This window comes from Poecilia mexicana, unplaced genomic scaffold (genome assembly GCF_051168715.1).
Source record: "Poecilia mexicana isolate PSO_F unplaced genomic scaffold, ASM5116871v1 scaffold_12, whole genome shotgun sequence".
NCBI classification, from domain to species: Eukaryota; Metazoa; Chordata; class Actinopteri; order Cyprinodontiformes; family Poeciliidae; genus Poecilia; species Poecilia mexicana.
The window spans coordinates 6,487,700-6,505,323 of record NW_028263381.1 but is presented as its reverse complement, the minus strand read 5'-3'; the positions used below and the strand labels follow the sequence as shown (position 1 = coordinate 6,505,323).

The following is a 17,624-nucleotide window of genomic DNA, read 5'->3' as shown; positions in this document are numbered from 1 at the left end:
CCGTATCTGGATAGCAAAACAATAATTAAAAAATTAATATCAGTTTTGTTCATGTAAAGAAAAAAAAAAAGAGAGAGAGAGAGAGAGTTTTGGTGATTACTATTTTAAAAACGTATATGCAGTTTGGGGAAAACTTTTTGAGAGAGTTGAAATGTTGGGAACAATGATTGGTTCCAGTTTGCAGTTCTTTCTCTGAGGATGTGCAGAGCAGCTACCAGAATTTAAGTTTTGGGAAGGAAATCCAAAGTGCACGAGGACAAAGGTTGAGGTTTCACAATAAAAATAAAATTAAAAAACAGGCATCTCAGACCTCTCTTCTCAAAGTGCAAGACTCACACACATAAATAAAGTCTTAAAGTCAAACCTTGGTGACAACGTGCATGCTACCAAATTTATGAGCTCCGATTTTGAATATTTACATTTAAGTTTAAAAGTTTTTGAGCCACATCAAGATCACGAATGTCTTCGAATGCCTGGTTGTGGCAGGATTAATCGACAAAACTACCTATTAACGAACTATTAATATGTCATAGCTTCCTCTGCACGCCATTAAAATGAAATCATATTTCCATATTTTCACAATGATGTAAAACTGATTAATATTCAAACACACAACCGTTATCTTGAAGCTCTATTCATGTGGCCCTGTAGAGTCTTCAGGACTAGTTAAGGTGGACTTTTTGACGCACTTGGTCAAAAGCCAGTAGCTGGATTGTTGTTACTGCTCAATGAGAATAGGTTTATTGAAAAGAAGTCAGGGTTTTTGCTCTGGTCAAGAAACAAACAAACAAACAAACAAACAAACAAACAAATAAATAAATAAGAATCAGGTGAGTGAGTGTAATGTCACAGATTGAGCGTGAATGTGAGACAGACGGTGGTTTGACATCCTGATTATGTGGGAAGGAGGCGTTAAAACGGAGGGTGTTTCTCATCACTCTTCAGTCTGTGTTGAGTGCTATTCCAGTAGTTTTACACACCGACAATGACAGCTGTCAGTGGTGAAGGTAGGAGAAGTACTCCAGAAACACAGCTTGAGTTCTGTTAAAAAAAAGAAAGACTCCGGAGTTAAAAATTGCCTGGTCAATAAACAGGCAGTGGTTGACAGGAGGATTAGCCGTGGTCGAGAACCAGGGCATGATGGGTCGATGCCCAGACATGCAAATAGCAGGAGAAGCCCGTCGTCAAGGCGACAGCAATCCAGGAACACGAATTTGGTCGTCAAACGTGAGCAAGGAAAGTCAGCTGGACAAAGTTCGGTCACAAGGTTGTTGATACAGGAAGCATATAAAGTATTCACCCCGCTTGGATGTTTTACTTTATTATTGCTTTCATAAATCAATCATGGTCAACAAAGTTAGGCTTTTTTGACAAAAAACAGTTGCAAGAAAACCCCCAAAAAAACCTGATGTCAAATTGAAAACTGACTTATACAAAATTGAAATAATGACAATTAAATAAAAATGTATAAAATTTACCCTCTGAGCTGCACCTCTGTTATGTTGTCATATTTTTACAGGAAGTTGTGAATAACTAAAAACATTGTGATCCTCGGGGTGCTGTGGTGGCACAGCACAACCCACGTATTGAGGCCTTGGTCCTCATGCTGGTGGTCGAAGGTTTGATTCCCGGCCTGTTGACATTTGCCGCATGTCTTCCCCCTCTCTCATTACCCTCTTTCCTGTTGAACTACTTTCAAATAAAGGCCACTAGAAAACCTATTAAAAAAAGCCCCCACTGTGATCCACTTGGAAAAATAAAACATACATGTCATGGTTATTAAAAGTCGGTAAGATGCCAGACCTAATGTGTTATTTGTCTTGTGTAATTCAACTTAAAGCTAATTTTGAGTCCTCCGCATTCAGTCTTTGCACACTGAGTGTTGACAATCATTTTGACTTGATAATACTATGAGGAGAGTTCTGTCTTTTTGGTCCAATTTAATTCTGGACTTTGACTAGGCCACTCAAAAACTTAAGTTTTCTTCAGGACATTATTTTACTGATGTGAATAAAGTCTTATTGAAGATCCTGAAAAATAAAATCTCCCATCAGCTTCCTACCTGACGATTGAAGACATTGGCTCAGGAATGAACATAGTTATGTTACAACGTTATTGTAACTTTTTTTTCACATTTTGCAGGTCATACCAGACTTGTTTTATTTTATTTTATTTTTTGCTGAATTACACAGATTAAATATAATAAAGGTCTGAACATAAAAGTCTAAGTATCAGCCATTTCTCTTTGTCACTCTTAAAAATGGTAAATAAAAGAGAACATGGCATTCAAACAAGAAAGCTATCATGGCCTTATTTAGTTTTAACATCATAAAAAAAATGCATTTAAAGGGGCTTAGATTCCTTTACTCACTGATTCATACATTTTACTCTCAGTATTTACAGACTTGCCTTTTCTTGTCCAAGATCTCACCATTGACTCCACCGCCTACGAAGCTGTGCTGCTTTAATTGGCCTAAAGTCTTGATTTACACACTTTCACTCGCAGGACTTGAAGATTTCTTGTGCGCTCAGACAGTTAACCTTCAGTAGATAATATAAAACAGCTGCCAGAGCAGGTGGATGTAAAACTAGCCCCATGTTTGTTTGTTTCTCGCCCTAACCTGCTCATCCTACCCCCCCTCCCACCCAGTTTAGCCGCTTTCATTTATTCGGGGTTTCCTCCTTTCCGTCTCTCTGCTCTGTCTGTGGCAGGCTGTTCCCAAGCCCCCTCTCACAGCAGGGGTTCACACATGGTACAATAGTTGATGGCTGGATGATCTACTACTGTTTCTGACCTCGCCGCAGCCTTGCAAAATCCGACTCGGAGCTGTTACTTGTGACATTGTAACCACAGATTTTGGGGTTTCTGATGGCTGGATGGGCTGTGAAATTTTGTTTTATTGTGGTTTTTGTCATGAAGAAAAGCTGTCAGGACCTTGCTGGGATTCCTCCGAGACACCTGTGCGAAGAACTTGTGACCCCAATTAGGTTTGTGTTTATTTGGCTTCCAGACCAGAAGGACACTCAAATACTCCAACAACAACAATAAAAATAAAAAAACAAAACAAGTGAAGGTCAGCACAGATTGGTTTGATTGCCCTGTCCTTTAACTGTTGCTGCTCCTAAAAGCTGGTTTATCATCTGAACTGTCTCCCTGACTTCCTGTTTGCTCCGTAAACGCGGTCACATGACTTCACGCTTTTCGAAATCAGCTCAACTTTCATACACGAAAGGATCTGTTGCTGGTCGGTGTGTAAAGCTTCTGATTTAATGTTATTTTGGCAACACTCATACATGTCACTTAAATTTCCCAGACAGTTAAAATAATGTCACAGATGAAGCATCCATCCATTCATCCATGTATGATCTGGGATCAATCATGAGTGGGACCAATAACCAATCAGCCTTTCTTAAACCTAGCATACCCTTTTCCCTGAAGTGTGTCTAAGTTCAAAATGTACAGAAACATGTTTGCTTTATAAACCAAAATGATTCACAGACCGGTATTCCTCCACTCTCTCCAGTCAGCATGTTCCTCTGTGTGCGTTGCTGCATGTTACATGTGGATTTGCTTTAAACTGTACCGAAACGTGACCCTTAAAGCTTCCTCTCAGGTTTTATGAATGTCAGCCAAGTATGTCTGCCTTTTCGTCAAAGCGTCAGCTCGCTGCTTGTGCTCTCCAGCCTTGTTCCCCACCTGGCTCACTGTAAGCTGAGCTAAAGATAGACAGATCTCTGCATATTTATTGGCTTTAAGACACACCAGAATTTTCTCATAAACTAAGGGGAAAAAAACAATTTATTTATTTTTGCCACACAACCAGCCCTCTAAATTTCACAGTGACAATGTTATGATGTGATTTTTTCCATTTCAACTAATCATCCCAGAATTAAAATTAAATGGACAAACTTTTTTTTGAATATGCTATCATGAATATTTTATACTCTTTGTGGAAAACACAATTACGACCCATTTTCCGTTTTCCGATGGAATCCACCAGACATTTAACTAAAATCATCTGGTCTTTAAAGTCTGTAATACCATGTGACGTTTAGAGGAACAGACCCACAGCATCACAGATCCTCTGCCGTACTTCGCACTGTGAATAGGTGCCATTTTACAGTCATCAAATGTTTCCCATGAAATAAACGTTTCTTATGATTGTAAATACAAATATTCAGTTTTTACACACCATCAAGGAGCTTATTATTAGCGATGCATGTTTTCCTGTTTCACTTTGATATAAATTTGCTATTTTCCAAAAGTAAATAAAAAAACCTCCCGAGGTCACTGGAACTTCACACAATGGACAACAACAAAAACATGTAGATCACAACAAGATTAGGCAACCGAACAAAGTGACCCAAACAGAAATGTGTTCATAAATATGAATAAAACACCAGAAAGTGTTTGCTGCTTGTTGCATTCAGTGGCATCACAGTCTAACCTCTGCTTCCTTGACCCGGGAGGTCCGCTGCCAAGAATGCTCCCCACCTGAGAGAGGAAGAGTGCGGCGGACGCTGGACATGAAGTCACTTCCTGTGGGGAGTCTGAATATAGTTGCGTCTCGGCACAGAGAGAGGATGTTTACATTATGTACCGCTGCTCTGACACAATAGGGACGACTCGGGGAATGTTTGTGAAATGACTGCAGGCATTGTTGCCAAGGCGCGTTTTTCTCCTATTCACAAGCCCCTGTCGTTTTTTTTTGTTGCTTTGCATTGTCCTGGTGCATGATGGGATGTGAGACTTCCATCTCGTCGCTGCGTGGGGAACATTGTTGTCCGACACGGGAAAACCGTCCCAAGGATGAGGATTTTAACTGCTGCCACCGCAGCGACTGGCATGAAAAACAAAACTGTCTCGGCGGACATGTAAAAATCGGTTTTATTTACATGGAAACCAGCAGAAAACCCCCGTCATAATTCACTCCCTGCTGAGGCTTACACACATGTGGTGCATCCGTTTGGATCTGACAGCAGGTGTTGCAGATTATCCGTGGGAAGCCGAGCCCGGGATCATTCCGGTTTGAGCAAACCAGAACACAAACACAGTTGGTTCTGGTGTTTTGACTTATCTTTGTCATATTTTATAAGAGCTGAACTTCGGGTCCTTCGATGATCACAATCCATCACGGAGGAGATGCTTTCGAAACGTTTTCTTCCTCTCTTTGCTCTGTTTTTAATCCAGGTGGCAGCCAGTTATCAGAGTTGTTAGAAGTCCTGATTCATGTTTGATTTGTAAATTTACTGCAAAACAAATAAGACAGTAGTTTAAGATTATGTTTTATTGTCGAGTCCCTCCATCCACCCACATCTAGACTAGTGGTGGTACTTTAGTCTGTCAGTTATAGAGCAACATGTTTGTCCCAACAGGGAAAGAAGAAGCATCTTTTGCTGTAGAATTTTACTTTATAAAATATCCAAGAAATTATTTGAAGCACCAAATCTTAAAGTTGGTATTCCACGCAGAACTCTAAAACACCGCATGAAAATATCACCACCAAAATATATCAATAAAATTAAATTGCCTAAAGATGCACCAAGTAATTGCTTGATGGTCACAAATGGCTAATTTTCAAACTGATTGGTCCGACCTGGTGAGCGACCAGCTGGAAAATCACAAATTAAATCTTGTTTAGATCAGTTAACACAACACAATACAGAAAGAAGCACTACTGAGTTGTGTTGACGACAACGTTCTTCTCTAAATAGAAGTGAATTGCTTAATGCCTGAGGCAGAAGAAATAAAAAGATGTAAGAAGTCATTTAAGGGGAAAAATTTCAGCTCTTCGTTCAGGATGCTGACCAGTAGCGCTAAACTCAAGAGGGCGTCGGTCTCAAAACAGGAAGCTTAAACATACCCAACCTCACCTCTGTTTTTAAGGCCGCAGTAGTTTTGTCTTAAAAGGGTAAAACCGTGATTTACTGTGCCTGGTGGGACGACGTCTCTGCTCACGTTTATTGACTTGTCATGGAGAAAAAGCTGAACTGAGACATTTTGAAAGCTCTTTAGTAAACAAAGAAAAAGAAGAAAAAAGAATTCTGCATGACAAAACTGAAGATGAGAATTTACAAATATCTCATCTGTGCATCACTAAAAATAATTATTTCTTGCTGCAACAACACTCCATTAATTCACAAGAAGCGATTAGGTTTAGTTTTAGGAAATGAAACGTTGTATATTGTTGCCCACTATTGAGTTCAATATAGGTTTTGTTCTCCCTTCTTCTCATTATATCAATAATTTAGAATTTTTGACAGTCCCCTCCCCCCCCAACATTAGTCTTGTACGCCAGTTCTCACCAAGCAGGTCACTCTTTCTTTAGACCAGAGTAACTTTTGTACTGTTTTCATTAAACATTTCTGTCTTTATTTGCCATTTTCCATTCAATAAATATTGCAACCAGGGATTGTCAAATGTGAGCCTGAAAGCAGAACATGATGGGACTCCCTACAGATTCTACTGAAGCTTGGTATTACTAAAATGTCTCTGCGGCGCCACCATCAGGAAGAGCTTCAATCCCGCACAGATTGCCAGTTTTACAACAGATCAAAGAGAGGCAACAAAATATAGTTGTGCTGCCTGCTATGCAAAAATATGTGCTTCATTTTATGTCAATATTCGGAGAGCAATAATTTCAAAGTGATTTAATTTACAAAGGGGGGGAACATTAACATTAACATGACCAGTTTGGGGTAATTACTTTTTCCCAGTGAGACAAATTTTTTTAACCCAAATAAATTAAAGCCATTGTATGATATTTTTTATTTTATTTTTTTGTATTTAGTCAAGTTATCTTTGAAAAAATAATTAAAGTTAGATTGGGACAAATAACAGGAATTATACCCAGCTACACCTCATGCTCGCTGTTCGCACCACAACTGGAAAACACATCAGGCTGTCTTATCTTCAAGCATTATGTACATGCAGATCTTCAGATATGGCTCTCTGAGCCTCCTTTCTGTGGATCATTCCATTGTTCATGTCACGGGAATGTGCTTTGATTCTCTGAGAGACCGTTCTCCCGGGGGATCGGGATGAGGTGAACAGAGTGGGAGTGGGGAGGAGGGGGCGTTTAAGTGTGAGTGGTGGCACTGCTTTCTGTTTATAGAAGGATTAAAGGTTGACCTGCGCCCTCTGGTAGCCTTCTCCTAACTGCTGTGGGAATATGCGCTGGAGAAATGAAAGGAAAGAGCAAAGAGCTCCAATCATCCAGTAATCAGATCACATCCACACACTGCCTTTTCCCACTCGATGACGGCTGAAAGGGTGTCTGAATTTTTCTGGAGGAAGTCTTATTCCTTTATTTATTTATCTTTACTGAAAAGAATCTCCATTGTTTACATGTTGATCAATACCAACCTGGAGGAATGACTGTGATTTCAGATACAACAGTATCTCCATGGCAGCAGCAGTGATGTTTTATTTTGTCACAGTGTTCATTCAGTTTCTGTCTTATTGTCTGTATCCAAATGGAGGTGAGGTTGTTGTTTTTTTCTCTTTTATTTTTTTCTATGCTTTTATTAAAGTTTGGTTGAGTTGGGTTGGGTGTGTGTGTCCCGTTTTATTTCTGGTTCTGAATCCCTGCGACCTCTCTCAGCTGTGCTGTAGCGCCACCATGAGGCTGATAAGTCTCACTTAAATGTATTTGGTCAGGTGCTTTTTTTTTTTTTTTTTTTTTTTTTTTACATTGTGTACATAACGCAAGAAAAAAATTGCATTTGGTTGTTTGGGCATATTTTTGCTATCCGAAACCAGGCTCCACTTATTAAACAGATGACATCTTTTTAAAGCCTGTTTTGCTTTATCAAGAGCAAAACAAAATTATTTTAGCAGAAAAGTTAAGAATATATATATATATATATATATATATATATATATATATATATATAGTATTTGTATACAGTATTTGTATTTGTATATATATATATATATATATATTGTATTTGTATACAATATTTGTATTTGTATATATATTGTATTTGTAATGTGAAACACTCTATGACGTGTCTTACAGCCACGTTTTTGCTTGTCTAGGGTAATAATCCCTACTGTGAAATGATGGTCTTCATAAGATATCCAAAGAGTATATTTAGTCAATAATTTTGTAAAGCAATAAAAAGCAACAGTCATTAGTGAATTGTGAGAAAAACACGTCTTTACTTACAGAGTTCAGAGGCTGAAAGAGTTAGGGAAACTCAGCCATTAATGTGTAAACTGAACCCCTTTAAGAAGGAGAAGAAGAAGAACCTTTGGACCCTGACGTCACTAATTTAACAACAACAGCACTTCCCTTTCGAGACGCTTCGCCATCACAACGTGTTCCTCTCGGTTTTATCCCGGTTTGTCTTCGTAAAAGAAATGCAGCCGAGAAGGCAACACGTGCTGCTCCTCTGGTTGCTTTTCTACTCCAGCATGGCGGAGGCGCTGGAACCCATTAGCACCACTATCGCAGTAGGAATGGCTGCGGCTCTCACCGGAATTTTAGCGAGATACCAGAACATTTTCTACTACTTCCACGAGTGCTGCCGGCCCGAGTGGATATCATTCAATATAACAAGTAAGCAGACAATCCTTCAAAGACTTCGGTTTTTAGTGTTGCTTGGGGTTTCCCCCCCACTTTTTTCACTTTAATCCTTTTGAGTATCCAATTTAAACAATTTTTTTCAACCCTGACTTGAACGTAACTCAACACCACAATGACGTAGGCGGAAGCGCCCGTGCATGCTCTCCGTCGTTTTTTTTTCTCGTGCTGTCCTTCCCATTTTATTCCACAAAAACGTCTTATGCCGGAAATAATCCGAGTGGCTCGACAATGAAAGTTTCGCATATCTGTTTGTGGGTGACATTGACATTCAGCGGGCTGGTGAATGCGTTTGATCCGATCACAACAACGGTGGTAGTCGGTGTCGGGGCTGCGCTGGGGCGGACGATCTTCAATTACTTTAAGGAAACTTGCGATCCAAAATGGATAGCCTATAACGCAACAGGTGAGCTCGAATGCAGTGTTAATACTTGGGCCTGGTGTAAGATATCTACTTTGTTATTCATTTGCACTAACTAGCAGGGAGACGGTAAAATGGCGCTTGCGAGTTGGGGGTGGGGGCTAATGTAAACTGAAACCGAAAAATATTGCCCTTTTAGCTAATGGTTCTAGCAAATGTTGCAGAATTTCTGCATCTGTAGATCTCCACAGCAGTGTAGTACACATTAGAGGGCTCAAGATCTTTAAAAACAACAACCCCCCCCCCACCCCCCAATGCAAAGAGTGAAATGTCTTTAGGTTTGTAGAGTGCACTGCTCACTACGGACATAAATAGTTAATACAGCTTGAACAATGAGCTTGCTGTTCATTATCGTGGCATAGAGGTGTCGTTACCCCATTTCTCCTTCTGCAGCCAACAGTAGCAGTCATTTTCTGTTTTACCATATAGTTAGAAATTAAATTTTGATCAGTAGGAAAACATCTTGTTGCCACGGTTACTTATCATGACAACCGTTGGAAAGTGAAAAACCAAGTGCCAAAAAAAATAGAAAAACGAGGGAAAAGTCAGAATCGACCTAACAGCAACTAATCCTGATGCCTCTCTTGTCTAAATTCTCCAGGGCTCAAGACGGACCTGGACAACAAGCTGTTCGGACAGCACATTGCGTCCCGCATCATCTTAAAAGCCGTGAACGGCTTCATGAGCAACCCGAACCCGAAGAAGCCACTGGTGCTCTCTCTCCATGGGTGGACCGGCACCGGGAAGAACTTTGTGAGCCAGCTCATCGCCGAAAGCGTTTATGCCGAAGGAATGCACAGCCGCTTCGTCCACGTGTTCACGTCCACGCTTCACTTCCCGCACGCGGAGCACATGGCCACCTACAAGGTGAATTATAGTCCATGAAGAGTTTTACAACACATTTCAGCCGTCTGACCTGTTTTAATTGCTTGGTTTTCTCCTCAGTCTCAGTTGCAGCAGTGGGTCAGAGGCAATGTGACCAACTGTGAGCGCTCCATGTTCATCTTTGATGAGATGGACAAGATGCATCCAGGCTTGATTGACAGCATCAAGCCATACCTGGACTATTATGAGAAGCTGGACGGGGTTTCTTACCGGAAATCCATCTTTATCTTCCTCAGGTAAACGACTAAGACTTTGGAAGATTTGGCTTGTGTCAATGTAGTAAATGAAGAGAAACGAAGCATTTTTCTGAGAGTTTTATATATATATATATATATATATATATATATATATATATATATATATATATATATATATATATATATATAGTCAAACTAAGTGTACCCGACTAACAGGTGTGAAAACACTGATATTCTCTCAGGTTAAATCATACAAGTGAACTCCGTTTCCTAATTACGAGACTTTATTTATTGCTTCTGGTTTTCACCCCACAGCAACGCAGGAGGAGACGGCATCATCCAGACGGCTCTGGAGTTCTGGAAAGCGGGAAAAAATCGAGACGAGATCGAGCTCAAAGACCTGGAAACGACACTCTCGCTGTCCGTGTTCAACAACAACAAAAGTAAACCGAGATCACGTCGCCGTTTCTTTAATAAAAATAGTAAAGTTCTTGAAGTACTTTTCTGTTTCTCTTCTCTCAGGCGGCTTCTTTCATACAAGTTTGATCGACAAGAACCTGGTGGACTTCTTCGTTCCCTTCCTGCCTCTGGAGTACCAGCACGTGGTCCAGTGCGCCATGGCTGAGATGAAAGCCAGAAACCTCAAACCGAACCCCGACGTGGCGGACCAGGTGGCCAGGGATTTGGTCTACTTCCCCAAATCTGAGCGAGTGTTCTCCGTTAAAGGCTGCAAGACGATAGAGAGCAAACTGGACTTCTACACGTAGATGTGCTCATCTAAAGGACATAAAGACGAGTCACTAAGTGCACTTTTTTTTTAGAAAAAGAACTTTGCAGCCAAAATGACTAGAGACAGGAAGCCAGTCTGGCTGAAGAGAATTTAGTGAAGGTTTCTCTGTCTGACCTTGTGGCCATCAAGCCATCAGGAGGCCTTCTCACTTACACTCAGCGCCAGCTGGATGAAATATTCAAGCGGTCAGAGCGATTAGTCGCTTGCTAAAGAGCTTAATCTCTGCTTTTATGTCGCCAGTCTCGGACGGTTGTGTTTCCTTGGAAAAACTCTTAAGTATTGATGTCTTCCTGTCAGGGAATCCCGTTTCCCTTTGGAGCCGTTCTCCGACGTGGTCTTGACGTGAACGGACCGCCTTAAATCTTTGTCTCACAGTTTTTCGTTGAATTTTACACGTCAACAGCTGTTCATTTACCTCAATAAACGAGCAGTTGGTGGTGTAGGTGAGGTGAAAACAGGAAGTCTCCTTTTTTAAAACTTAAATCTAGTGTCCTGTATTCTGCACTGTTAAACCTCACTGCACTGCAAAGATTACACCAGTGAAATGGAGTGTTGTAACGTGATTTGTTTTTAAGAAACTCAGGATTGTCGTCTCATCATCAATTCTGTTCGTCTGAATGGAAACCGTTTGGGTTGGCGTTTCCCCAATCAAAGTGCTACATTGCGTGTAGCATAGGGTGATTTTCAAATGTCAGGTTTTTGCTATGAAAAGAAAACGAGACCATGACAAATCGCTTTAAAACATTTCCACATGTAATGTTGGGGGTAAATGTATCGCTATGAGAACATAAGGGAGTGTAATGATATTTTAGAAGCTAAAGGTTTTAGGGAATTAACTTAGACATTGACCTGAAGCCATTTTGTAATAAGTCCTAGCTAAGATGGACATTTATTTCATTTTTACAGCTCTTGGACGGATGATAATCTATGATTTTTGTTTTCAGGAAATCAAAAGCAGAAATACCTTAACACTTACATTTTTTTTTTGGAAGACTTAACTTGACTTAAACACATTATCACATATCGCATGTTCTCCTAATTTTGTACAACTCTTACAGATCAGCTGAAAAATAAATAAATCAGTTGGAAAGCACCAGCTTAGCTGCAGTAGCCTAGTTTTATAAACTTCAAACTTTATTAATTTAAGCATCTGAGCATCTATCATCCAGCATTTTGACTTGCAACAGTTCTCCAAGTCTATTTCATGAGGCGATTTTCTATTGATGTTTGTTCTGATCTTTAGCTTGGCCATGACAAAATATCATTGCAATATCAAAATTAGCGGTGCACCGATAAATTGGCCGGCCAACAAATCAGCCCTGACTCCCTTTGTTTTGGTTTGATTGGCAATCGGCCGATACGTACATAAATCCACTGATCTTATCTATCCCTGCAAAAGTCTGAAAATTAGGTTTGTAGGTGTGGGGTTATCAATCGTCATCTTATAGCTGCCAACTTGGTGACTTTGTTGCTGTATTTAGTCATTTTTAAGACAAAAATAAAAAAAGCCAAAATTGGAATCAGCAGGTCATTCATTTAAAAAATTGGTGGTCGGTAAAATAAAATTTGGGGTAAAAATTAATAGTGCTGGAATTTTCAGCAAGAGTGTCACAGTTATACATTTTCCTGCTGTTGTGCAAACCTAGTGTTTACTCAAGTAGACTGAATGATGAAATTGAGTCTACCACATTTTAGTTTGAGGTTCTTCATAATTATTAAACTGCATTTTTGCAAAAAAAAAAGGAAAAAAATCCTTTCCAACAGATTTTTTTTCTTTAGTTGACTTGTACATTATAAATGTTACATTAATGTTGGAAAAAGTTTAGATAATTTCTCATTGTTTCAGTGCCATACTAAGAGGGGCATCTATGCTTTTTTGGGGCTACTGTATTGACTTTCTAAGCAGTGGGAGGAAGTATATCTCTGTTGGTTGTACAAGTGTTAAGAAGAAAGCAAACCTTTTCAGTGTGACTGCTTCTGTTTACCTCTGAATGTGAATGTGAATTTCTGCTGTGCATAGAAAGCTCCTTGGCTGTAAATACCACCAAGCATTCAGATCACAGCTAATAATAAAACATGTTTTTGAATATCAGCGTTTCACTCGTTAATATAAAGGGAACACCGGATTCCAGCTCATTCAGTGGCCACTCTTTCACCACTTCAATAAACCCATCATGGGACTAGCTGGCGTTGATATGGGGAGAGTTGTGTAATCATCAACTTGCAGAGCATGACTGTGCAAAGTGCAACTTCAGGTGAAACAGTGGAATAAAAAGCCTAAAAACCGATGGAGCAGGAGGACCATAAACACTGTAAATCTCTCTCTCTCTCTCTCTCTCTCTCTCTATATATATATATATATATATATATATATATATATATATATATATATACTGCTCAAAAAAATAAAGGGAATATTTCACTTTAATTTTGTGTGTGGCTCCAAATCCAGGCCTCCATTGGTTAATAAATTTTATTTCCATTGATTATTTTTGTGTGATTTTGTTGTCAACACATTCAACTTTGTACAGAACAAAGTATTCAATGAGAATATTTCATTCATTCAGATCTAGGATGTGTTATTTGAGTGTTCCCTTTATTTTTTTGAGCAGTGTATTTGTTTTTTGTTTTTGTAGGAAAAATGTAGGAAAAAGTTTTTTTTCATACACATTAAGTACATTAAGACACAACCTCACTTCTATTTAGAATTAGCATTGTACATTCAGTGTGTATTATGCCATTATCAATATATTACTTGAAAATGGTCAACATTATAATTTATCCCAATAATTACTGGGGCAATTTATTGTCCAGTAAAATATATTGTCATGACAGGTTTGGCTAAAAACAGCATTAAGATTAAATAACAGTATTCCCAGATCTGAAAAGCTGTACCTGTTTTTGACCAGTGTCAGTTTCCAAGTTGTCTTGTGCTGCTATTTCTTCGGGGGGTTTTTTTCTTTTGTGAAAATATAATAGTTCTTGGAGGGAATGTTCAATGTTAATTACATTTGTAAGCTTTCTTGTCACTGTTCAGTTCTGAATCACGTGGTAATTCAGAAATATTTCCATTTTTCGTTTATAAGCAGAGCTGGAGTTTAACCATGTTAAATGTGTCCACTTTGTTCTAAACATTTACTCACATTGTAAAATTAAGTCCTAGCAGCTTACAGTAAATGAATCCGACTAATACATGTTGGTAGGTTTCTGAGTACTGTTTTATGACATAGTTTATAATTTGATTAGTAGATGGAAAGTTTAAGGAAGTTCCTTTCATTACAGACCCCCCATTTTAGATATGATTTATCTATCCTAAGTAAACGGACACATGCCACAAACTTTTAAGGTAAATAAAACAGAATATGGCACCTTTGGACCCGTACATGACCAATTTTACAACAATTTTACAACAACAGCACTTCCCCTTCAAGACGCTTGGCCACAATAATGTGTTATTTTCGGTTTTGTCCCAGTTTGTCTTGGTAATCGAAATGCAGCCGAAAAAGCAACATGTCCTGCTGCTCATCTGGCTGTTTCTCTGCTCCAGCACGGCGGTGGACCTGGAACTCGTTAGCACTACTACCGCTGTGGGAATGGCAATAGGCGTAGCTGGTGTCACTATTATTTTATCGAGTAACATTTTCTACTACTTCAAAGAGAGCTGCCGACCCGTTTGGATATCCTTCAATAGAACAAGTAAGCATCTGATTAAGCAGTACAGCTTCTGAGTGTTGTGCTTTTTTGTGTGTGTCAAACTTAATTCTATAAAAACGTATTATGTAAAAAAAAAAAAAAAAAAAAAAAAAAAAAAATTCTGAGTGGTTCGACATTTAAAGTTTCACATATCTGTTTGACGAACGAGTTTGTTCTATGAAAGCGAATCTGAAAACTGTCGCCTATTCAGAGTTTAGCTCCAGCACCTGTGGCAGCACTTCTATGATCATGATCACTATGATCATCCACAGTTTAGGACATTTTAAATTTGCTTTTGTTATTTATTTTATTTGTTTGAAATAAACTTATTCATATTCAATATTCAATCTGCCACCGAAGCCGTGGCAGCTGCCACAAAAACTAGAAAGCATTTATTCAATCTCAAGGGCTCAAATCTTTTGTGCCCAACTTGTATGAGGTATTCCCATGCATTCATTCTTATTAATTGACAAGACAACAGGGATTACTCCACAAATTCAGAAGAAAACGATGGCCTTCCTGCAAACCTTTCCTATATGACTCATGTGGTTCCAGCCACAAATCTCCTGATTAGCTTTTCGTCTAAATTCTCCAGGGCTCCAGACGGACCTAGACAACAAGATGTTCGGACAGCACATTGCGTCCAGCATCATTTTCAAAGCTGTGAACGGCTTCATGAGCAACACGAACTCGAACAAGCCCCTGGTGCTCTCTCTCCACGGATGGACCGGCACCGGGAAGAACTTAATGGGCAGGCTCATCGCCGAAAGCATTTACACCAACGGAATGAAAAGCCGCTTCGTCCACTTGTTTACAGCCACGCTTCACTTCCCGCATAGGCATATGATTGATACCTACAAGGTAAGGAATGGCCCACATCTCTAATCAAGTCAACGTTATTTGTGTCGCACATTTCGGCAATAAGGAAGTTCAAAATGCTTTACATTAAAAAAAAACATAATACTGAAACCAATTATATTGCGATCAGCAAGCAATGAACAATTATTACATTTTGTTAAATAGACACTGCTGCAATAATCAGTGCGGCTGAACCCCCCGCCCCCCACCACACACACACACACACACACATGAGCTGAGTTTCTCTAGATCTTCCTGGGACATTGGCCCGTTATGCCTGATCATCAGGTGATAGAAGGACAACTTTGTAACTGTATTTATGTGGCTCTGAAGGTTAAGGTCTTTGTCCATCACTACTCCCAGATTTCGGGCCTGATCACAAGTTTCCTAGATATAATAACTACACGTTTTAATAATTTAGCAATTTTATTATTTTTTGGCTTAGTCAGCTACCTTGCTTTTCTTCTCAGTCTCAGTTGCAGCAGTGGGTCAGAGGCTATGTGACCAACTGTGAGCTTTCCATGTTCATCTTTGATGAAATGGACAAGATGCACCCAGGCTTGATTGACAGCATTAAGCCATACCTGGACTACCATGACAATCTGGACGGGGTTTCTTATGGGAAGTCCATCTTCATCTTCCTCAGGTAAGACAACACAAGATTCTGGCTACATTTTAAGGAGGACAGCTATAGACTTTTATTAAGTAAGTGACAGTGAGGGTTTAAGTGACAGGAGGAAGCTGGAAACAAACCTACAACCTTCTGATCACAAGACGACTACTCTACCCACAGAGCCACAGTAACCTTATGAATATATTTTGACATATACTGCCATTGGAGCTCTGACTGTTACTGGAAGGTGAGCTTCCTCTACAGTGTGAACTCCTTTGCAACATCTTAGCAGGTTTTCCTCCAGGCTCCTCAAAAGTCACCGTGGTGCTCTTGACTGCTTTTGTGGTTAATGACCTCCATGCTCAGGTTAAGTTTAACTGGGTAGCTCTGCTATTGTGTGAAACATAGACTCTTGTCATTTCTCAGATGATGCATTGAACCCCAGCTGTGAGATGTGCAGCTTTTAAATAGTTTCACGTCTTTATCTCTAACCTGTCAGTTGTGTTCCTCAGTCTTCATGAGGTGGGTTTTTCTCTGATATTCCTTGAGACCTTCATAAAATGTTAAATTATACAAGTGAACTCAGTTTCGTAATTACGAGACTTCAAAAGGCGATTGGCTGCTCTGGATTTTCATTTTAAATTCAACGTATTGTTTCTGGTTTGTATCCGACAGCAACGCAGGAGGAGACATCATCACTAATACGGCTCTAGAGTTCAAGAAGGCGGGAAAATATCGAGAAGAGATCACGCTCAAAGACCTAGAAGAAACACTCTCCCTGTCTGTGTTCAATAACCAAAATGGTAAGCTGAGATCTCGACACCATTTCCTTAGAATCAAGTAAAAGTGCTCAGAGTCCTTTTCCGTTTCCCGTCCCACAGGGGGCTTCTTTCACACAGGTTTGATTGACAAGAACCTGGTGGACTTCTTTGTTCCCTTCCTGCCTCTGGAGTACAAGCATGTGGTCCAGTGTGCCATGGCTGAGATGAGAGCCAGAAACCTCAGACCGAACCGTGATATGGCGAACATGGTGGCCAGAGATATGGTCTATTCCCCTAAACCTGAGAGGCTGTTCTCTTCCACAGGGTGCAAAACAGTACAGCACAAACTAAACTTTTACAGATAGATGTGCACACCTGAAGAACATGAGGATGAATCACTAAGTGATGTGACGGATGTGAACGGACTACTGGAAGTAACTGCCTCACATCTTTTTCTGTTTTTATTGGAAGGAATTTTGCACTTCAGCAGCTCTTTATTTACCTCAATAAACGACCAGAGCTTTTAAATCTCATAGCACACTGCTAAAAATTGCACAAGTGAAATTAAATGTCATAAGATTTGCTTTTTTTTAAAGAAACTCAGGATTGTCTCATCAACTCTGATCGCCTAAATGGAAACAGTCTTTGTGTTGGGTTGATGATTCCCAATCGAAGTGCTACATTGTGTGAAATGTATAAGGTGATTCTCAAAAGCAGGTTTTTGTTAGGAAGCAAAATCAAGACCATGATAATTGCTTTATAACATGTTTTACTTATAATGTAAAGGGTAAATTTATTGTTATGGCAATGTACATAAT

The 17,624-nt window shown here is 39.6% G+C and overlaps 2 protein-coding genes across 3 annotated transcripts; both read left to right on the top strand.

Moving 5' to 3' along the window:
• The first annotated feature begins 8,228 nt into the window (after positions 1 to 8,228).
• On the top strand, positions 8,229 to 12,968 carry LOC106926652 (torsin-1A-like). 2 transcript variants are annotated; one of them, XM_015001701.2, is made up of 5 exons: positions 8,229 to 8,564; positions 9,611 to 9,876; positions 9,955 to 10,130; positions 10,407 to 10,534; positions 10,614 to 12,968. In XM_015001701.2, the coding sequence occupies exons 1-5, from the start codon at positions 8,366 to 8,368 to the stop codon at positions 10,856 to 10,858; spliced, it is 1,014 nt and encodes a 337-aa protein (XP_014857187.2). In that variant the 5' UTR covers positions 8,229 to 8,365; the 3' UTR covers positions 10,859 to 12,968. The 2 variants fall into 2 exon arrangements, with proteins under 2 accessions (XP_014857187.2, XP_014857186.2); XM_015001700.2 differs by lacking the exon at positions 8,229 to 8,564 and adding an exon at positions 8,599 to 8,994.
• A 1,404-nt stretch (positions 12,969 to 14,372) lies between these two features.
• Positions 14,373 to 17,171, top strand: LOC148155963 (torsin-1A-like). Its single transcript, XM_088010650.1, has 5 exons — positions 14,373 to 14,577; positions 15,170 to 15,435; positions 15,903 to 16,078; positions 16,721 to 16,848; positions 16,927 to 17,171. The coding sequence occupies exons 1-5, from the start codon at positions 14,373 to 14,375 to the stop codon at positions 17,169 to 17,171; spliced, it is 1,020 nt and encodes a 339-aa protein (XP_087866776.1).
• The last annotated feature ends 453 nt before the right edge of the window (positions 17,172 to 17,624 follow it).

What these genes read in the sequence shown, in the direction of transcription:
- LOC106926652 (XM_015001701.2), top strand. Translation starts at nt 8,366, where the DNA reads ATGCAGCCGAGAAGGCAACACGTGCTGCTCCTCTGGTTGCTTTTCTAC. An exon ending in TCCATCTTTATCTTCCTCAG is followed by an intron (nt 10,131 to 10,406) that starts GTAAACGACTAA and finishes TTCACCCCACAG; the next exon opens with CAACGCAGGAGGAGACGGCA. An exon ending in CGTGTTCAACAACAACAAAA is followed by an intron (nt 10,535 to 10,613) that starts GTAAACCGAGAT and finishes CTCTTCTCTCAG; the next exon opens with GCGGCTTCTTTCATACAAGT.
- LOC148155963 (XM_088010650.1), top strand. Translation starts at nt 14,373, where the DNA reads ATGCAGCCGAAAAAGCAACATGTCCTGCTGCTCATCTGGCTGTTTCTC. An exon ending in GATATCCTTCAATAGAACAA is followed by an intron (nt 14,578 to 15,169) that starts GTAAGCATCTGA and finishes TAAATTCTCCAG; the next exon opens with GGCTCCAGACGGACCTAGAC. An exon ending in ATATGATTGATACCTACAAG is followed by an intron (nt 15,436 to 15,902) that starts GTAAGGAATGGC and finishes TTTTCTTCTCAG; the next exon opens with TCTCAGTTGCAGCAGTGGGT.